This window comes from Emydura macquarii, unplaced genomic scaffold (genome assembly GCF_026122565.2).
Source record: "Emydura macquarii macquarii isolate MOO-44397 ecotype Brisbane River unplaced genomic scaffold, CSIRO-AGI_Emac_v2 contig_1230, whole genome shotgun sequence".
Lineage (NCBI taxonomy): Eukaryota > Metazoa > Chordata > Testudines > Chelidae > Emydura > Emydura macquarii.
The window spans coordinates 6,095,454-6,118,146 of record NW_027131367.1 but is presented as its reverse complement, the minus strand read 5'-3'; the positions used below and the strand labels follow the sequence as shown (position 1 = coordinate 6,118,146).

Genomic DNA, 22,693 nt, shown 5'->3' with positions numbered 1-22,693 from the left:
ATCCGAATAGATTTGGACTCTCTAGAATAGCTTTCCTGTTCTTATCTAGCTCTAGAGGAATGTGGAATAAAGTATTCATTTAACCAAGTATAAAAATATGTATGCTATGCAGTTATAATCATATGTCATTAATCAGAAAATACTGCAGAAACTCTGACAAATTAAAAACACAAGGATGTGTCTGCAAGGGCTTTTTCAGTCATTAAAAAGCTGCTTCACCTCTCAGGCAAACTATTTAATGGCAACTTCTTGCTTAGTGTACTGACATCTTCAAAGGCTCTGACATCTGTCGGCCTTTGAACTACCATTAAAAAATATTATCCCATTTCCATTCTTTTATGCCCATTTTTTTAATTATAGCCCTTCTTTCAAGTTGGGAACATGGTTGGTTTAAATGATGCTGTCCTTTCGTTTTCAGCCACCCAGCTGCGGTTTGAATAAATTGATGTAGAATCAAAGGCGGGACTTTAAAGGGAAAAGGTTTGATGGACTTGGACTCCGAACCAGATGAGGTTTTATGATGAAAAGGGTTTAATCCCAGCACAGGCATCGCTTCTATCAGTCGAGCAGTACAAAGCGATTCATATATATAGGTTCACGAGAAATGATCTATTTTTTTTAAACAGCACAGATCTCTTCAGGACTTGCAAATGTGGCATTAGCTAATATTCAGAGAGCTGATTCCCTTTCATCCACCAGAAGCTTATGATTATAGTACAGTTCTCGAATTGGAAATGAGAGCTGCAACACAGATTTAAAGCTATGCTGTCTGATTTGTATTCAATATACATGTCACTGCGGGACAAGCTAGTCTAGGCCAAGCTGGTTCAATAAAAGGAAAAAACAGTTTCATCATGTGAGATTCTGAGAAGAAGAAGAAGAAAAAAAAAATGGTGCCAATTAATTAGTACCGGCATTACCTGACTACTGTGCTAAGGTACTTAGTAGATTGGTATTTTTGTAAAATTGTGCAAATAGCATTTTAAAACAAACTTTTAGTTTTGATAAATAATATTTCTTTGGATTCCTTCTGCATTGGCGATTGAGAGAAAAAATTATGTAGCATTAATCAGTAATGGCTTCTATGGCGTAATCTACATGGAAGACAACATTTGTTTTGCTGTACTCCAGTTTCACGGAGCTCCCAACAGACAGAATCCTTGCTATTTCTTGATAACAGTGGTCTTCATTAAAGCAGAAATTATGCATGCTTATTAAAGAGATCTGAAATCTCTCTATAAAAATAAATATATTGGTTGCCATTTTCCAACATGAACTACAGAGTGGTATCTAAGATATCATCGTTTTTCCCTGTTGTATTTTTTTATCTGAAAATAGTATTCAGCAATATTTTTGTTCTTTACAGATGCCTTTGGATACAAATATGTATAAATATGGTACATAGTTCTGATTGCTTATTTTTATTTACTCATATTGATAGTGTCCATCCAGGGCTTGGGAGATGTTCAGAAAATCAGAAGTAGTACATTTTAAAAGAACAAAAGACCACCAATGGACATGCCTTCAACTGACCATAGTTTTATATTAAGTACAGAAAAGATTTGGCTCTATTTGACATGCTGACTTCCACCAACATTTTCCTTCCAAGCACTCCCCCAACCTCTCATAAAGCTCTCTGGTTATCCCCAAACAAAGAATTAAATGAGGGATAATACACTATTATAGACATCTGACCACAACTTCTTGGCTATTTGCTTAGGAGTAGTTGGTCTATTGTTAAACAAATACAATATAAAAATTATTTCCATTCTTACTGCAGTGGATCTATTTGACTTCCAGTTCAATAGACTGGGCCTCCGAAGAAGTGTCTGCTCAAGGACACAAAGACCCACCCATCAATTAGAAAATGTAAGGTGGGGTTGACTGAATACAAGGAATAAATCAAAGAGTGCAAAGATGGGAGTGAAATGGAAGGCCAATAAATGGATGCCACGGGGAGATACTGAGCAGAGACTCATTGTTCCCAGGAAATTATCAAGTGGATCAGTAGATGCTGCCCAATAGAATTCTGTCTGGATGCTTGTACATGTGAATCCAATGGAAATGGCCCTACAATTGCAGAGAGTCTTCCTGTGATTGAACTTGCTTTTGCTGGACTGTTGATACACCCTCTGCTTGACAAGTGTCAGGAGAGGCTTACAAGGAGGTTTCTGGGCTTAGTGTGGCCGCAGATGAGGTGACCACAAATAAAAAGGTGGGGGGGAGAAGAGCAGTCAAAACTTGAGGAGCAGGTTCCAGAAAAGGTGGAAGAGAGGCCACAGCCTAGCACGCTTAAGGTAGATGTGTGAGGGAGTCTGAACTGTGCCTGCAGGACACCTGTACTCACAGAACCATAAAGGAGCCACCCACTGGTGGTCCCTGCAAGCATAGGAACCAGCTTGGAAAAAAGTCGTCTTCACTGGGGACCTTCTCATTCTCAGAAGGAGGCAGCAAATCATTCCATTTGATGTCTGGACAGGAAACAGGGACTGACAAAAGTCTAGCCAGTTAAGTTTATATATGTTTCTTCAAAGTATGGACCTAATTTTTTTAATGGGAAGAATGCACAATTGTGCCTCTAATTTGTGTGTGCATTTGCCGCAGTTGGACACACAAATAAGGTATTTGACATCATGACAAGTCTGCTGCAGCTATCTTCCAGAAGAGATGTTTCATGAAATTTAGAGGTTAATTATGTCTATAAGACCTAAAGCTCAAATCACTGCTGAATTTTTTCTGAGACTGCTGGACTTCATGGCTTTTTGCACATCTGGAACACCGTTCACCAGACTCAGAATGAGGCTTCCATGCTTGGTTAAAGAGTGTGTAATCTTCAACAGGACAGCTTGTCATCCGTTTGCAGAGCACCTCTGGATGTCTGAGATTCTCTAATACGGTGGACAGTGCAGCAGACCAGTACATTTCAGTCATTTTCAACCATCAACCCAGATTATAAGAAATTGTTCTTTTGTGGGATGCAGAGCTCACTCGAGGAAATAAGACTTCCTATAAGTATATTGAAGTTACAGGTGATTTGTCTGGTTTTCATAATTTTCATGGATCAGGCCAGAACTTTCTCAATTTTGGCAGACAGCATTGTAATTGTGATATTATGTGAACTTTAGGACAGAAGCTCCCTTCTAAACTACATGTCAAAAAAGCTGTCTGGCTCTGGGAATGGTATATTCTACATCACAGTACTCCTTGTGCCCTTCATTTGCCCAATGAGGAGATCATCTTGGCACATGACTTGACTTGGATGTACAGTACTCAATAGCATTTCCTCAAAGCTGTGGCAGTAACGTCAATAATCTGAAGCTGAAGATCCTCTCAAATAGGCCCCTCTCTGATCAGGAAGAATATGTAATGGGAGGAAGGGAAATGAATCCAAGCTTCCTGACAGATACTTCCTATGAGATTGATGTCAAGGTTCTGATATAACTTACTTCACATACCACTTCTTTTCAGGAATCCTCAGAGAAATACAGCTAGGCAGACAGAGCTCAGATGATAATATTAACTCCAATTTGTGCTAATCAGTTTTGGCTGTAAATTTCTCCTAGTTTTGACTGTGGAACTTCTAGATCTTCTTGGTCTCCTGTCTCAAGATCACAGTCACATTCTGTATCCAGACCTGAAATCCCAGTTCCAGCAACCGGGACACTAGCATTTGCTGAATTCTGATTTGGACTGTTCGTGTTGGGTCCAACAAATGTTGTTAGGAAGATTTAAGGAAAATATGGCTTAAATATGGCTTAAAATGAAAGAGGTTTTCAATTTTGGTCTCTCAGAGCAGATCTTAACCTTCAAGCTTCTGCAATTCTTTTAATATTGGACAGTTTGCTTTCACTCAAGCACTCTGAGCTGTCTATGAGAATACTTACAGTCCACATGAGAGCCATCCTACAATACAGGGATAGCCAGTGTTCCCACATCCTAAAATAAAGACATTTTGAAAGGACTGTTGTATATTCTGACCTACATCTGAGCCTACATTTGAACATAACATATAAAGGCAAGCATCTAAATATTGACAAAATGTACAAATGCTTATATACAAATGTTAGAAATCTAAATACTAAGAGTACTCTAACCACTAAAGTGCCTGGAATTAAATGAGGATATTGGTATAACAAGCAGCTCTTATGTTCTTATGTCCTCCTGCTTAGGAACTTGATTCTGTTCCTTTCCAAGTTAATAGAATCACCATTTGAATCTTTAAGGAACACATTTTGTTTCTCTTGCTCATTAGGACTGCATTAAAGATGATGATAACAGAAGTCAGAAGAGTCGGTGAAATTCAAGTCCTAATAACTGCTCCCCTCTTTTAATATGTTCTAAAAGGCTATGACAGTAAAGCATCCTCACTAGATTTCTCACTAAAGTGGTTTCATTAAGCTTAAGAACATAAGAGCAGCCATACTGGATCAGATCATGATCTAACTTGCCAAGTATCTTGTCTCTGACTGTGGCCCATGTGGATGGGTCTCAGTCCTTTGTTTCACAGCTTCAGTTGTAGATGAGTTGATCCAGAGATAGGAAGTAGGAATGAGGACAAGATGGGGATAGTGCAGCTGCCTTTTATGTTCCTTTGTCATGTGGCTTGTCCCAAGCATAGCCACACAGCACATGGCATGGAAAAACCTCAGAGTCCCGGGTCCATAGGCATGTTTTTACATGCCCTGGTGACTCATAAGGTGTAGCCCCTGGGTTCTTTCACTGGATTCACTGTCCCTGTGAGTTCCCTTAGTGGGCCATTAAGCAGGCTTAGTGCTGCTGCCATCCTGTCTGAGGGTATCACCCAGAAACAGGGCATAAGTTGAAATACAAATATGCCATACGTATTTAGAATTGATAATATAAAATTGACACATACATATAAACGTGCTTATCAATCACAACAAATTATAACCTATCCAATGGTACCTGCCATGGCATATCTCATACGAATTATTGTAATTTTGCAATATTGATATCAATATTATAAATGGTCACCCCTAATCCAGACAACATCACGGGTTCTAAAATTGTGGATTATGGATTCATCAGCATTAAATTTCATATGCCATTTTGTTGCCCAGTCACCCAGTTTTGTGAGATCCCTTTGTAATTCTTCTCAGTCAGCTTTGAACTTAACTATCTTGAGTAATTTTGTGTCATCTGCAAACTTTGCCACCTCACTGTTTACCCCCTTTTCCGAACCATTTATGACTACAGTATATTGAACAGCACTGCTCCCCGGGGGACCCCACTGTTTACCTCTCTCCGTTCTGAAAACTGACCACTTATTCCTGCACTTTGTTTCCTATCTTTTCACCTATCTTTTAATCTTTTGTTTCTTATATTTTAGTGATCCATGAGAGGACCTTCCCTCTTATCCCAACACTAAAAGTAAACATTAATAACAAAGTGTTTGCCATTACCACTGCCATTTGTCCTATTTTTATATAACTCTTTTGGGGGGATGGGAAATTATCATTCAACTGTGTGATTGTAGAGAACCTGTTACTCTTCTGTACACCATCCAGGTTATTTATCATGGCTTTGCTTTACATTATAGAAACTGACTTGTAAATTATGAACACTGATTTATTAATGTCTGAATTACTGCATCCTCCTCCTCAAGGGTAAGTTCTGGCTGCTGTTAACCACACAAATGCTACAGCAAAAACATTATGCAACAGTTGCTTTTTCTCTTTGTGATGCTGCAAGGAAAAGGACATTTAAATGAGCACAAATATTTGGCAAAAGGGATTTTGTCTGTTAAAGGCAATTGATTGTTTGGAAGAGGCTGAAGAAGTTCTCGAAGACAAACTCAAGCTAAATAATAAGATGGCTCTTTGAATACCTGTCTAACAGCTAGGTAATAATCCATTCAGTATTCCTTCTTGATCTCACAAATGCTGCTATGCTTGCAAGCTTACAGCTTGCTTCTTCTCTTCTTGACTTCCATGGCAAAGCTCTATTGACTTCACTGAGAGCATTGTTAATATGTCCAAAGAAAGAATCACGTAAGAGATGATGTGTCTATAAGCTATCTTTAAAGCGAATGTACAAAAAGGTTTGTCCAGCTTCTGAAACACTTTTAAACTTTCTCCTCAGGATGCTAACTCATAGTGCCTGTCTCCTGCAACACACAGTTCTGAGTTGGTCTGTTATGTTTTGAACTACCAGAGGAAGAAGAGTTGCATCAGGAAGTCAGGACTTGGGACTGGGGGTGGGTTTCTATCTGCTCTGAAAGGGAAAGGACTTTTCCAGGGTTTGACTAGGAAGGTATGGATGTGGTGTCTGGAGATGGAGGAGCATATTTCCTGCTGGTGGTGAAAGACAAGAGGAAAGGGATTAGAGCACAATATAGGAAAATATTTTCTGCATTGGACAGTGAGGACACCTATGCCTAGTGTTGTTAGGATTAGCAATAACTGGGGACCAAAAAAGCTGAATAGACAGCATCTTACATAGATCCCTTGTAGTTTCACTTTTTTTTTTTCAGGTGGAAATAAATTCCTCTAGCAAGAGTGTCGTTGGGATTTTAGGGTCTTTTAGTGGTCTCTGAAGTGTCCATTCCTGCAAGAACATTTCTATCCTTATTGGTTGGATCGACAAGGACTGAACTGCTACTGAAAACTCTGTTTTATGAACCATTAAACTGATGATAATTTTAGGAGGAGAATTTGGATATTTTTATTACAATATACAATAAGATACAGGATTTCATCCCTCTGTATGATATTATCCAGCACAATATTACTACTACGTTTTTTCCTCTTGACACTATTTCTCTCTTCTGCTACCACTCTTCCCACATAGAAAAAGTTTCAGTTATAAGCACTTTGTATTGAAGAGCATTTTGTATCTGTTTCATTTTATTAAATAATGATGCCATGTTTCCTAAACACCTGCTATAATTGAATTTGTGAGCTGAGAAGGAAGAGGCATGCCTAAGTTGCTGTCATAAATGTATTAACTGATTTTATTGAATCAGCCCAGCATCTCATCACACATCAGAAGTTAGTATGTGAAGATTGATTTGTTAATGTTCTTTTAGGAGCTTGACACTTTAGTCAAAGGCATTATGTAAATACCAACTGTTACTACTGCCTTCTGTCTGCATAAATGAAATACCTATAGATTACCATATCTCTATCACCTCACTCTTTCTGAATCCCATCTTCTTCCACTTTACACCCCTGAAGGCCATATTTCTATTCCTTCTGAATCTTAACAACCCTGCTTCCTGATCAGTTTGATAAATCAAGATTGAGCAATGCAATGCACTTCCTTCAGCATCTTTCTCTGTAGCCTAGACCTTCTAGACTTTATTAAATAAAGGAAAAAGAGTTAAGGACCAGAAACTTGAATAAGGTCTCCTGTTCTGAGGTCCAATACACAATTAAGCATTTTTGGTTGTTTCCACTGTTATCTCTGTATGGTAGAGAGAGGTTCATCCTAGACATGGAGAGGAAGGAAAAGTGTTCCTGTGATTTTCTGACTGTAACACTGACAAACAGCATTTTATGTGGGGTTTTGGGTTTTTTTAGTCTTATATGATGCTTCACAAGTGTTCCGTGCTTGTGTTTTTGTAATGGAGTTTTAGTCACTATTCACCTTTGGTTATACTTTAGTGTTTTCTTGTAAGAGTCTGATTGTGATAGCACTCACTGGAACCTAGTACTGCTAAGGAACTAGTTGGTATTGATGATGCTGTTGTTTTTGGCAATGTTGGTGAAAACCCTGAACTCTTTGGTCCTGAAGAACCCAGATGACAGACTGTGAAAGGTAATCTTCTATAGAAGCCACTGCTTTCTTGGTAATGTTAGTCATCAGCCATGTGTGCATGTCTTGTTGCCCCATCTCAAAACAGACATATTAGTATTGGAAAAAATACAGAGAAGGACAACAAAAAGGATTAGGGATATGGAAAGGCATCTATACAAGGATAATGTAAAAAAATTGGGACTGTTTATCTTAGAAAAGAGATGATTAAGAGGGTATATGGTAAGGTCTATAAAATCATGAATGGTATGGAGAAAGTGAATAGGGACATGTTATTTACTCCTTCACATAACACAAGCACTAGGTGTTACCCAATGAAATTAATAGGCTGTAGGTTTTGAACAAACAAAAGGAAGTATTTTTTCACACAACTGAGTCAACTCATTGCCATGGGGTATTTTGAAGGCCGAAAGTACAACTGGGTTCAAAAATGAATTAAATGAGTTCCTGGAGGATAGGTTCATCAATGGCTATTAGCCAAGATGTCAGGGATGAAGCCCTATGCTCCAGGTGTCCCTAAAGCTCCAACTTTCAGAAGCTGGGACTGGATACCCTGTTCCATTTATTCCCTCTGAAGCATCTGGCACCGGCTGCTATTGGATGACAGGATACTGGGCTAGATGGGCCATTGGTCTGGCCCATTATGGTCAGAATGGTTGTTCTTATTAGGAGCTAAAATGAATCTGTTGGACCTTGAACTGTTGCACATTTGTACTTAATTCTGGTTGCTATCTTATTTGTGTTCACCTTTAATGATTAGGAGTTAGACCACTTTTATCTATGAGGGAATACACTCCTATGAAAATAGCTTGTGAGTTATACATTGAAACATACCTTGTTAGTGAAATTGAAATTTAAATGTCTATTCAATAAATCTGGCTAATCTACCTGGGCATTATATTGCAGGCATATCTTTTAAATATGCAACTGAAACTTTATCACCAATTTGAAAAAATCCTTATTCCTGTCCTCTTCTCCTTCTCATTTCTCTCTGCCCTTTTCATTTTATATTGTCAGTAACTAACTGACACAGAATTTCCTTGGAATTGTGATGACTGGCTGAAGACAATGGCTAAAGGCTGTCTCTCGGGCCACCAACTCCTCCCACTTGGTGAGGGATCGCTGTGAACAGTCTGCAGTTGTTATTGCTTTGATAGGTTATTTAGAACCGTCATAATTTAAAAGTACAATCTCTCATATATAAGAAGCTTCAGGATACATAACTGTATTTAAGGGCTTGTCTTGTTGATGAGTTTCTAATTTTACCAGTCACAAGTGAAAGTAGATAATAAAACTTCCACATATTTTAATTGAAATTGACTTAGTATAGAAAATTTTTTAAAAACCATTGATTAAAATGGAGATAAGTTAATTATGAAGCCATATTTAAAAGATGGCATTCAAATCACTTCTTTACGTTTAATCATTTAAACTATTATTAATTTAAAATTGTTTAAACCAAGACATTTGAGGTTTGAGAAGTCATGCATTTTTTTCAAGTGGAAATAACTTCCTCTTGTAAGAATGTCTTTGGGATTTTCCTTCAGTGGTCACTGAGGTGTGCATTCCAGCAAGAACATTTTTATCCTTTATTGCTTGGATCAACAAGGACTGGACTGATTTCTGATGGTGCAAAGGGGCCACAAACTTGTCTTAACCAGACAAGGAAGATTTCTCGGGCATGTGGGAAAGTTCAAATGTCATAGAACAGCAATGATGATTCTTGCACCAATCTGATGTGCCTGGACAGCGATTGTGGCATGATCCATTGGACTGTGGACATTTGGGCACTGCTCTAAGTTGCACAAGGGCCAAACGGCTCTCAGGTGGCTGTAAGATTAAGGAGTCACAAAGATACTATAAAATCAACTTTTCTCTAGCCCCTCAAATACTGAATGGAGTTCAGCAGGACTCAAGGATTGAGCTCACTGACCTGGTTCTCAGGGTCCTTACCTAGGTAGAATCCATGCAACAGGAATAAGATATTCACTCTTTTAGCATGAGTTAGTAAACCCAGAGTGATAAGTGATAACCGTAGTGATAACACTTGCTTAATATAAACCAGTTTTGTTTTAAACACAAACCAAAAGTGATTGTGTTTGAAGTTTTTATGGATATACTTTTGTATTTGCCTACAGCTGCAAACAAAAGGCATTTTGTTTTCTTTTTTAAAAGTGAACTTGTGCCTGATACATTGCTTGTTTCTTGGTATAGTTGAGAACAACTTTACTACTTGTATCTGTAATTCAGTGCTTAATAAAGCTTTGTTTGCTAATAAAACAAATTGAGGCCATTCAGATTGTCATTTTAAACTCCTATTTCAACTGAAGTAATTTCTGGGGTATTTAGCGCTAAATATCTAAAGGTCTGCTACGTTGTCTAGGACAGAATATTCCATATTTCTCTAGAGCAGTGTTTCTCAATTGGTGTTCCGCAGAACCCTGGGGTTCCGCGGGAACACTGTTAGGGTTCTGCGAGCAGCTGTTCTCTGTGCCGCCGAAAAAGGGAAGATGTCTCGGATTTTCCGGCGGAGAGTATCCAGTGTAAGTGCAATTTAAGTGAGAAATGCTGACCTTTGCTTATTTCGACATTTGAAGACTGCTAAGAGTTTGGGGGGTTCCGCAATTATTTATGGAGTTCAAAAGGGTTCCGTGGCCAAATTTAATTGAGAAACACAGCTCTAGAGGAATGTTGTCCTGTCAGTAGATGTACCTTGTATAGTTATGTGCATTAGAACAGCATTGTTACCACATTGATTACTGACATTTTCTCTGCCAGGTTACAGCCCTCAAACTCAGGGTTGTTTTCACATCAGACATTCTTTTCTGTTGGCCATGTCTGGTATGTCTTTCACAAGTAGTCTACTGTGCAATGAGCAGCAATCTATCTACCACATCCATCACCCTGGTATCGGAGCATTTTAACAATGCCGTTTTACAATGCTATAGAAACAAATGAAATATCTCCTTATAGAGACAGCTGACAGTATATTAAATTGTTTTAGTAAATAGATGAATTTTAATTTTCTTGAAAGTGATATAGCACTGAGCAGTAACAGACACAGAGGCAGAAACTATTCATGTAATTGGTCAGCTAGCTGGGTTGTATACAAACAACTCTGTGGCATTCCTCACATCTGTCCAGTAAAACTACTGCTCTTTTTATTCTAGGATGTTCTGAATCAGAAGCCGTTAATTAAGATAAATTGGCAACATGTTTTACACCTGACCAGGAGAAGGCAAGGAAAGTCTCTGTGAGATAACCATAGACACGGTAGAAGCACTTTTTAGTACTAGAGCTGCAAATCATAATTTTCTCTTTCCAACCCTCGTTCTAAGACCTAGCAAGGTTACAGAATTTCAGATGTCATTTCTAACTGGAGTCTTTTAGATGATTGCAGTATGATGTGCTAAACTATTCTGTATAATAGAGCTTGTGTTTCTTTATGTTGCCTTTCCTTCTAATAAGCAGGATTTATTGGAGAAAGAAAACACTGAATATGTTCAAATTTGATTTAAAAATGTATTGATAATTTTTCTAAGTAGATATTTTCCAGTTATTACTTTGAACGTTGTTGACAAAAGAAGGCTTCTAGACCTTTAAATTACATGTGACAAATACTCCACTAAGCACTGAAGGCGCTCTGCACCTTTTACAGACCAAATCAGTCACCTCTCATAACCCTCTAACCAAAAAAAGAACTCAAATGTTTATAGATATTGTAAAATATACCTTCAGGATAGGTAGAGAATCCTTCAATTTCTTGATGATGTAATTGAAAACTAACATTATTATCCAATGAGAATACTTTTCATTGTTGTTTGATCAGGCCATTGAAATCATATAGTGTTTTAAAAGAGATACATTACATACCTTGCATACAGGTACATCACAGCAACTTTTAGATTTAATAGGTGAGATTTTTCAGAAGTGATCTGCATTGACCTAACTCTGCTCCTATTGAAGTTAATGATAAAACTTCCATTCTTTTAAGAAATTCACCCTATATTTTTCCATTTGTGTTGTATGTGTTTATTGTGTCCTTTCATTCCTTGAGCAGAGTTTAAATAGAATGGTAATTTCCAGGTTTTGCTTCCAACATTGGTGAATGCACGTGAAACACCACATTACCTATCCTTGTTTTCATTGAGCCAACCTCTCTCCTGGCATAAAGCCACTGAAATCAGTAGACTTATGACCACTGAGACTTTGGCCTATATTGTGCATTGTAACATAAAAATTCATAAGAAAAAATAATTTTCATATAAACTGTAAATACTTATCTGAAAAATTACTCTATGGAGCAAAATAACCTTTTTTCCATGTTGGTGAAACAATTACATAATTTCTGACAACAGTAGTTTTGGGAATCCAATGGCATAAATAGTAAACCAGCTTTCAACCTCTTTAATACTGGATTCTTTGGAGAAGAACTTTACTATATGAATATTAGCCTCTCTTTAGCACACAAAAAGTATTGATGTCAAATACCCAGGAAGCACGGAAATTCACTTTTGAGGATTAAACTCACACCGCCATTCTGATTTGATTGAGATTTACACCCACTTTGAACAAGTGTCCATGACTATAGAAAAAATCAGTGGAGAATCAGTGCAAATCAGTGAAGAATCAGGATCCTAACCCTGATCCAGCGCAACATTTATTACATGCTTCACTTAAAGGTTATGAGCAGTTAATCATGAGCTTAGGTGCCTTGCTGCGTCATGGCTGAAATGAACCAAGACCAAGGAACAACAGTATAATTTTTTTTTTTTTTAAGTATTTAGCTGTTACTCTGCTTAGTATTGCAAGACCAAATGGCCAGATTGTTACAGGTATTTATGCTCCCCAGTACCTAAGTCACTTTTGAAGATGGTATTTAACTGCCTAAATTACTTAGGCCTTGCAACACTTAGCAGAGCAATGCCTAATTACTTTTAAAAATCTGGGCCTCTGAAAATAAGTTAAGAATGCAATTTGTCTCGGCCCTGAATTTTCTTGATATTGTGGGTTTAAAACATCCTTAATGTTATTTGAACATAGTTTTTTGTTGATGTTGTTTATTTTGTAATGTGAGGAAAAAGAGGAAGACTGTGGAACATGTTTATCCCACCACTGTTTTTCACCTAAAACATTCAGTAAAGCTCCAGCCCTCTTCTCAGAGCCTGATCTAAGAAGCTCTTTTATATGGTTTGATCAGGAGCTCCGCTGGAAGGAGGGGGTATGCATCTTCTGGATGGGCTCTAGTCATCCTATCCATCCCCACCCACCTCCATGTAGTGAAATGACAGCAGGGTTTGGGGTACAACAATACATTTCCTGTTAAACTGTTTACTATCTTTATCCTTTGTTTTGCAGTTTTACTTTTAAAAATGAGCACATAGTTACCTTTATAATAGTGTGTAATTCTTTTATTTAATTTTTGTATAAATGGAATAAACAATTTTTTCCTTTCATGTCTAGTTTATTCCCACTGGCAAATTACTATGGGTTTATGACCCACCCTTTTTATGACACTGTAAGAGCCAAGTTATTTTTGGTTATTCTTTTGCAATAGAAATAGCCAACACAGCTAATAGTTTCTTCAACAGTATGGTTATCATTAATAGAAGTTAAATTCCTCTGCAATCTTTATCTACTCACGTAACTTTATATTTCTCTGTATCTTTGTAGCTTGTTCTTTCTGATGATACGCTTTGGACAGACTTTTTAAATGTTCCCTTTTTATTTATTTTCCCATCTGTTGACTTTCTATTATCTTACATAGTACTTCCTTCTCTATTTGCTGCTGACACATGGCCCTTTTGTTGAGTCTGAACTTAGCTTTAAACATTCTTTTAAAAAATGTTTTTATTACATTTGCTAATACTCGTGCAACATATTCAATTTACGAATAAATGAGCACAGTAATTGGATACAGAAAATGGCAGGCTGTAACAATTGAAAAGAAAATAGTAATCTGTGTTTCTCTATGGCCTCATTACAGTTCCAAGGCGATAGAATTCTGGGCCCAATATATATTATGAGATCTTCTTTTGTTTCTGTATTGTTGTTAAAATCTGATAGTTAACACTAAGATCAGTTGTTCATACGGTATATCTTAACTGCTGTAGTTCTTGCAACTCTGACTATGTCCTCGTTACAGTTTGGGCCGTGCAAATAATTCTGTAGGTACAGTTGATGGACATAGGCCTGACTGTGTAGGCCAATAGTTTAGAAATTCAGTACTCAAAAAATAGGATTTGATCTTACAGGCAAACCAAGAGAGAAATCAGTGTGGCTTCAGATTTTAGTTATGAGGGGGTAAGATTTTATAATTGCACTGTTTATTTTTTTCTGTTGTTGCCAAAGTGAGCTGATTGCTCTGAGTGAATTTTTCCCCTCACAGTCTTTTGAATGCAGAAAGTGGTGGAGATACCTTTCTCTGTCATTTTAGTTTTTGCTTCTTCTGTTAACTTTGGCTAACCTCCTTATGCTTAATATTTGATAATAGTTGATCAAACCATAGTTAAATCATTCTTAAAGCTACAAAATTTTGCATTCATTTCCTGCAATGGTTTTAAGATCCAAATGTTGCATGAGATTCTCTCTCTCTCTCTCTCTCTCTCAGCAAATGGGTCATTCCTGCCAGTGAATTTGTTTATGTGAGGGAAAGGGAACCGTGGCTTGAGGACGTTGGTTGTTTGAAGGCTACTGGGGGAACAGAGACAATTCTTGTCAATCTAAGTTTTTCCAGTCAGTTTGGAGAGATTAGATATTTCTTTAAATCATCTTACTAGCAGTGACATTCCATCAAAAAGTCTCCTCTAATCTAATTAATTTCTCTGCCGTCGCCTCATCTCCAGATTTTTTTGCTGTTAGAACCAAATCTGTTTTTGTCATCTCTTACATCCAACATTAAGGCTCCTTTGCATGTTCGCTAACATTACTTTACCTGTAAAACGCAGCCCACTATATTCACAGATCACAATAAAGAATCTGGGGACTCAAGTCTATTCTTTATTCTTCCATATGATACTAATAAAAAGTTTGTTTGGGGCAGCTAAGTCGGCTAATGCCTTTATTTCTGAATTATCGGATATAGGACCGCATAGTACAGGGAAAAATCACAGATGACCCTGGCACTTGCCAGATCTCCACTTTGGCTCCTAGTATGTTTTACGGATGAATTTTACTTGGAATCCACCAGGTTGGCCTTGGCTCCTAGTCCTACACACTTTCTCATTCTTTTTAGGAGCTGTTCGAAGGATGTAATGTTTTAAAGGTTTTTTTTTCTTTAGTTTTTAAGGGGAAGAAACCTCATACATTGAGATAATCAGTAAAATTCCAGGCAGAGCTGGAATAGAGCAGTTCATTTAAAAATAAACATTGCTTATGTCTGTCAAGAGCTCAAAGCCCAAAATCCTATAGAAATAAAAAAAACATTTATTTTCACCAATTTAACATTTCTTCACTCAAATAAAAGCCAATTACTGTGTTAAATTTTTGTTTTAGCTCAAGGCCATAATGATTTTCTGAAATAATTATAAATGGTACATGATAAATTATTTGTACACTGTTTTAATATGTATACAAATTTAATTTTAAAACTTAAGCATTTAGAGAGGAAAAGAACAGAAAAGGATGCAGATTGCATTATATAGATCATGTTTGAAATAATGCTGATATAGCTAAAATGTATAGCTAGTAGATCATACTTCTGCACACAAATAATGTACTTTCTCTCTACACAGACACAAATTATGTCCTTTCTCTCTACACACATACACAGAAAATGTATAACTTTGACATAAAGGAAATAATTCAATGAATAACCAAGAAAGTGTGTAAAACAAACAAAACCAAAACAGTCTTGTATAACAATCTTCCAAGAAGGGTCAATACCTATATTAACATAATCAATTTGGGGGCGTACACCAAAGTACAATGCAATATTTCTGATTCAGTTATCAGCTTCAGTCAGAAATGTATTTAGATTGTCTAGTACTTTTGTGAATTAAGCATTTCCTTCAAAGTTTAATAGATGCTAACATAGTTCTCAGATATTATGAAAGAATGTAAAACATAAGTTACTTAGATGACTGCAGATGCTACAGAATAAGCCTCTCACATACACACACCTTTTAGGAATGAAGTACTTGAAGAGAAAAGTAGTACAGAGATCTAAAAGCAGCAACTGGCATTCCAAGCCATTCAGAATTTGTTTGAGCAGTTTATGAAACAATCTTGTTATGAAGCTTTTCACCAAACTTTAGCTGTAGAACCTTGAATTCAAATAGATAATTTCAAGATGACTACAGTGTCTATTTGTACTTTTCACAATGAAAAATCATAGTAATATTGCATACTTAAAAATTCAGTTCTAAAGTTCTGCTATTGATTCATTTGGATGCCAGCAGCATTTATGTCTAGTAATTATTGGACATAGATTTAAAATCTAATTGCTGCCACATGTATGTAAATGGATCCCAGTAAACTAATATTTCCTATCAGCAAACCAATAAAAAAAAAAGTATATATACATTCAGTCTTAAATCTTTCAGTGAAAATGTTCTTGTTCAAAACTATGAATGAATAAACAATATTTGTTCATTAAGGCATGTATTGTAATTATTAAAATAAGAATATTTTTACTTTAATGTAGCAAGATGGAAATACATTGAGTGAAACGTTCATGAAAAACCTACTAGAAATGATTAAATCAATAAAAGAATAGTAGAATGCAGTTCCTGTATGTCTCTCATTATCTTTTGTTACTTTGTACTTTGCTTCCAAGGAGACAATCTGTTATCTTCTAAAAGAGCTCAACATGTGATAGACAAAAGTCAGGAATAATTGGACAGTATCGAATGCAAAGCTTAGTTGAAGTCATGAACCTTTTGAAAGAAATTCATATTTAGAAAGTTACAGACCAGGGAAAGGAAGATGGAACAATAATCCACATCATGAAAATTCTGTTAAAAGAAGCGCTGTAGTATGTGCTTAGATATATAGTACAAACTGGATTAACAACACTTACCCACAACAACTTTTTTATCCAAATGGAGCCAGCTTCCTGATGTCTTAATTATCTTGAAAAATCCCTTGATTATTCAGAACCTCACTTGTCCAAATGTGTTCAGGGTTCCCACAACTAAGATGTCTGAAGCTGTATACTGACCATCAGATCACTTTATTCAGTCTTATTTACCAAAACAGGAAATGCCACAAAATGTTACAAAAATGTGCAAAGAGATGATGAAAAAAATTGTATGAATTATATATTGATAGATGAGTCTAAATTTGTGAAACTTACATTCTGAGGGGCTGCAAAAGAGTGGGGAAACTGGAAAAACAACTAAATAGAGTGTAAGAAACTAAATATAAAGTGGCCACTCCTTCCATAATTTACACCTTCAGCCCCTTCCAAGTGTAAATTAGACCAACTTAGACCCCTGTAGCCCATTTTCAGACAAGTAACTTTCACCCTTTGTACGTCACTTCTGAATTTGACCCCAAACAGTTAAATAAGCTGCCATTCCATTACATATAAAGGGCACTTATTAAATGCCTCCCCCAGAATAAAGTAATTCCAATAAATACTACAAGGTTATTAGTACTGTGGTTTTGTAATTTCCATTTTCTGAATGCCAGTGCATTGAGTGTAAAGTCCAAATCCTGGGCTGTAAGTACTGTGGTATAATGAAGGTAGTCTGTTATTGCATCTGAGGACCTTTTTTTGGTAAAATTTTCAAATGCACCTAATGGGACTTTGGCTCCCAAGTCACACTGGTACTTTTGACAATTTTATCCCTTGCCTGAGATAAATTAGTTGAGTCTTGGCAGTTCATCAGCCCCCGTCTCGTGTTGAGGGGCGTTCTTAAAGTCTAACCAAGATTTGGAGCTACATGAGAATGAAATGGCTGGGAATGAATCTGGCCTGGATGGAAGAGCTGCTGCTGGTTTGGGAGATTCAAGTAGAGTGAAGGAGGACTGTGCCTGCACCTTTATCAGTGTAGTTCCTAGCCTCAAGGTTTTGTTAAAACTTTCATGGCTCCTTGGTATATAGATAATGATAGTAATGTGTAATGTCTTTTTCTATTAGCATCCAGCCAGGAGACATTCATCTTTCCTCTCCGATGCAGATCTTGCCACAATGACCCATGTCTTTGCTTTCTTCAAGCTGGATTACTATAATGCTCTCTGTTTGACATGGCCCTTGAGGAGCGTTTAGGTGCTTCATCAGGTTCAGAACACAATGGTGTGTCTTGTAACTGAGGAAAGTCAATATGAAAACATAATCCCCATGTTACATTATTTGCATTATCTACCTGTTCCTTTCAGGGTACAGTTTTAGGCCTCAATGACCATACTGTAAGTCCTACCAGCTCTAAGGTTCTGTTGCTTAAGTGGCTATGTTCATGACAATTGGAGTCTGTTAGGTTATATTGCCTCTTTGTGCCTGTGGCAGAGTTCTCACAGGGAATGCTCCTTTTCAAACTTACTTTTCATCAGAACCCAAATTTACCAAGCTTCATTTCATACTCCAAAGCTGCTTTGTTCAATCATGATTTTGACTGAGCATTATTTTGTTTTTATTTACTATTTTTTGTTGTTCTCTTGGATTGGATGACTTTAGCTAGGCTGGTTTTATGAATGGTAGGACTGTTATAGTTAGTTTTGAGTGCAGTATTTCTCTTTTGTACAGCCCTTGCTTACCTTTGTTATGGGCACTTCATTGGATCATAAATAAATCTAGAATAATATGCAGGTACATCCTCCTACAATTTCCTTGCCAAAGGCTGTCAGTTTCAAATTATCATCATTCTTTAGATGCACTAACATTGCCAAGAATATGGTTTACACTCAGTAACGGTCAGTTACAAGTGATTTTCACTTTCAGCACCCCCACTATAAAAATTGTTCCAGCATCCCTGTGTGGCATTGTTAATAGGCTCCATTCAAACCTTGTTTCTACCTTGTTGTGTACCCTAGCTGATAGCCTGATCAAAGAAGTCATAGCCTACAAGAAGTGTTTTTCCACTTTTTTTTTTTATTTTTAATTTAAGATTATCCATGAAATGGAGGCCCAGATCCACAAGCTGAGAGAAGAGCTTATTCAGGTAAATGCTCAACGGAAGCAACAGTTGGTAGAACTTAGCCTTCTGCGGGAAGAAGAAAAACAGAGGGCTGCTCGAGATCACGAGACTGCAATTAATAAGCTTAAAGCGGAGTCGGAAAAGATGGCATTGGACCTGAAAAAGACACATGCTGCAGAGACAGAGATGACATTGGAAAAGGTAAGCGATTCACATGACGTTACTACACAAACCTGGTTGATGCATAGCAAGTGAGGGGCAGTGTATCCAAAGAGACTGTCTATAACAAATGATACAAATCAATAACTGTTTTGACATCACATAAATAAAGGAAACTGCTACAAATCAGAGTTTGACAAGTCCTATAGCATTCAGCGCTGGAGGGGCTCAGAGTTTTGAGGATCTTGAATGAAAGACTTCTATGAAAGCAAAATGCTGTTTTCATTATGATAATCACTATTGTTTTGACTAACCTTGTTCCACAGGCAAGTGCCACAGTTCGAGCAGTAGCAGTAGGATAGGAACACCAATCTGATATACCAGTGTTTCCCAACCGGGGTGCCGTCAGGCCTGAGCAGGTGTGCCACGGAATGTTTTGAAAAAAAACTACTTGAAGAGTTCTGAATTGACTCATGAATATTCATGAGTTCATTTGAAGACTGTATGGTGGCATGTCTCAAAATAATTAAAGATATCAAGGGTGCCACGGCAGAGAAAAGCTTGGGAACCCCTGTGCTATACAGTAGTTTGAGGAGGAGGAAATGGTAAACCAGAATAACAGCGTGATTTGAAATGCAGCTTCAGTCCAGGATGGGGCTTATCACTTTTCCTTGCTTAGGATGGGGTTGGCAAGGGAGATCCGACTTTATTAACTTTCTACTGTCAAAAAAACAATTTAAGGGGGAAAGTTCAGGATACAACTATCTGGATGGAAATTGCCTTCAATATAAAAGGAAAGACTTTGTGTGCTTGTTTTGGTTTTCAATAAGTAAGGACTTGGAGATTAATTTTGTGGGATGGGGAGGAGAGGTTGGACTACACAGTTAGGTCGACATAAGGCAGATTATGTTGACCTAATTATATCATTGTCTACACTACAGCCTTCTTCTTGTCAGTGTAAGTGCCCTACTACACTGACATAATAACTATATCTCCATGAGAAGTGTAAGGCTTATTTCGGTGTAGATAGGATAACGTAGTATCTGTGTAGACGCTACATCCCTTACATCAGCTCTGGGTTGTCTTGTCAGTTTCACAGTAGAAGGGTAGTGTGGACTTGCTACATATAGGTTGATTTACATTTCTAGTGTAGACGTAGCTTCATGTATGCATGTTTTTGGCTGAATGTTAACTCCTTTTTATAGGTTTCACTTTCAATACTGGGTTAAGGTGTTTTTGATACAGATCAGAAGGATTTTGAATACTTGAAAGGAATACCAAGAAATGAATCTGATAGAAGGGTGAAAACCTCACTACTGTGTGATATAGAAATAAAAATGATTCATATATGTTAGGATACTAATATTTTAGAAAACTGTGTATTCAACAATCTCTGGGCATTTTAAATAATGTAATGCTTATAAAAGATGGTATTTTTAATTCCCTCAATAACATTTTACAAATTGTTTAAAAAATTGCTATATACGTTTCTCCATTTCCTGTCTTTTAGATGTATTTATATGGTCACTTACCAGTGTTGTCAGCTAACATCACCTTTGCCCTTTGGATGTTGGTTCATTGGCACTAAGGACCTTGCATGTACATGTTTCAGCTTTCCTGGTATCTATTTACTCATCTGAGATTGGATCCTACCTCTGTGTCCTGGTGAAATCTAGACTATTGATGGGAGTGATTCCATTTGTTCTGCACAGACTAAATCACAGACCTTCTAGGCATTCAATTCACAGTACTGGTGACTGTACTGACAAATTAAAGCAAAATCTTTAATATCTTTTACTAGTATGTACTCATAAGAACCAAGTCGGAAAATATATATTGCTAAATATAAGTATAGATAGCAGTAACGTTGAAGGTTGAGATTTTCAAAAGAGCCCAAAGACACTAGCTGATCAGCTTTCAATGGGATATGGATGAGTAGCTTCATTAAGCTCCATTGCACATCCCAGTCCCTAAATATATAGTCTTATTGCCTGATCCTGCAAACACTCATGCACATAAGTAACTTCACTCAGGTATGTAGGCCTATTGCGGTCAATCTGACTATTCATATGATTGAAGTTATTCATGTGCATGTTTGTAGGATTAGGTGTTTAATGCAGATGGAAAAATAACTAAGGAGCCTGGCCTTTTAAATAACTATGGCTCCGTTCCTTCAAACACTCATGTATGTGCTTAACTTTACTACCGTGAGTAATCTCACCAAAATGTCATGGAGGTATTTGTGGTAATAATGTTAAGCTTGTTTGTAAGGGTTTGCGAGATCAGAGCCTTATTCTTTATTGAGGTTTGTTTTTTCTTGTTTTAAAAATATCATCATTATTGGATTCTTATTTAGTATGAATACATTCTTACCCAGGCTGCTGCAGCTTTTAATGGTGTAATCAGCATATAGCTACCTAGAAAAGATCACCAAGACTCTCAAATCTATTTTATAATATTTTCAATTCCTTAGAAAAGAAAAGAATAATCATCAAAGGACATGTTTAAACATTGTGCTAAACTAAAACGAAACTATTTGATGTTTAAAATAGCCCATAGGCCTATACATACAGTTGTTTTAAATATTTTAACATGTATTAGTGTGGTAAATTCCACATTTTATTATGAAATTATATGCAGCAACAAAAAGTAACAATATGCATATACTGTTCGAACAGTCTTTATTAAATTGACATTTCATTTACCTGCATCAGGTTCTTGGTCTGTAATTTTAAACAGCATTCTAAGGATTATGTTGGAAATCTGCCAGCCTGAAGCCATTAAATGGCTATGATCAACAATTCAGAATCTTTTTTGAATTTAAGGAAAGCTCCACTTGGCATAATTATTTAAAGCCAAGGTCACAGAAAATATTTAAACCTTTGAAATTCATAATTAAAGGATTAATATTAACTCATGAAGACATTGTCATTTTTGCTTAAAAATGGAATTTGAATCTCAATTATTTTCTTTCTTTGATCTTTCTTTTACATTAATAGTATAGCAAAAGAAAAAAGTTAACTTCTTTACATCCCCAAATTAAAGTTACAAATAATCCTTAAACACTTCAGAGGAAAATATTTTTAATAGTCTTGAATCACCATTACTGTCAAAAATATTCTTTTTAAACTTTCAGTTGAATTTTTTTCATTTTCCAAATAAAATGGCATGAAGACATTTCTAATTTTAATTTACATTAGATGACATTAAAGTTTAAAAGAATATGTTTGTCATTTAGCCTGTTGCTTCATTTCTAATTTATGATCAGGAGATAATGTGCTGAGGGGAAAAAAAAACAAAGACCAAAATTATTTTATGAAGAAAAAGAGTTTTGCCTATTTCTGTGCAAGCACTGTGGACCATCTCCGCCCATTCTAACCCTATTTCACCACTTTGTTCATCTCCCAAGCTCAGGACTCTGCCAAGAGGCCACCGACCAAGTCCCAAAGGAGTTTGGAGGAGGTCTCCATTTCCAGCTGAAAAGTGAATGATCGTGTTTACCAAATTGAAGTGAAATTCTGACCTAATTGAAGTCAGTGGGGGTTTTGCATTGGAGTTTTTTTAATAAAAGAAAAACAATTTTAATAACAGCACACATGCTGCTTCTTTTAAAAACATCCTTCTGATGTTTTGAAATTTTTAGCAAATCTTGTTACCTTAAAGTAAGGAAGAAAATGAAA

The 22,693-nt window shown here is 36.7% G+C and overlaps 1 protein-coding gene across 6 annotated transcripts in view; it reads left to right on the top strand.

The window, feature by feature from the left end:
* The window catches only part of CEP112 (centrosomal protein 112), a 284,681-nt gene that overhangs the window by 168,150 nt on the left and 93,838 nt on the right, over window positions 1–22,693 (top strand). For all 6 annotated transcript variants that reach the window (XR_010919549.1, XM_067547323.1, XM_067547324.1 and 3 more), the window contains one exon: window positions 18,825–19,055. Coding sequence is in view for 5 of the 6 variants with exons in the window: in XM_067547323.1 (XP_067403424.1) it covers window positions 18,825–19,055 (231 nt within the window). In the remaining variant the exon portion in view is untranslated. The remainder of the gene's footprint in view (window positions 1–18,824; window positions 19,056–22,693) is intronic.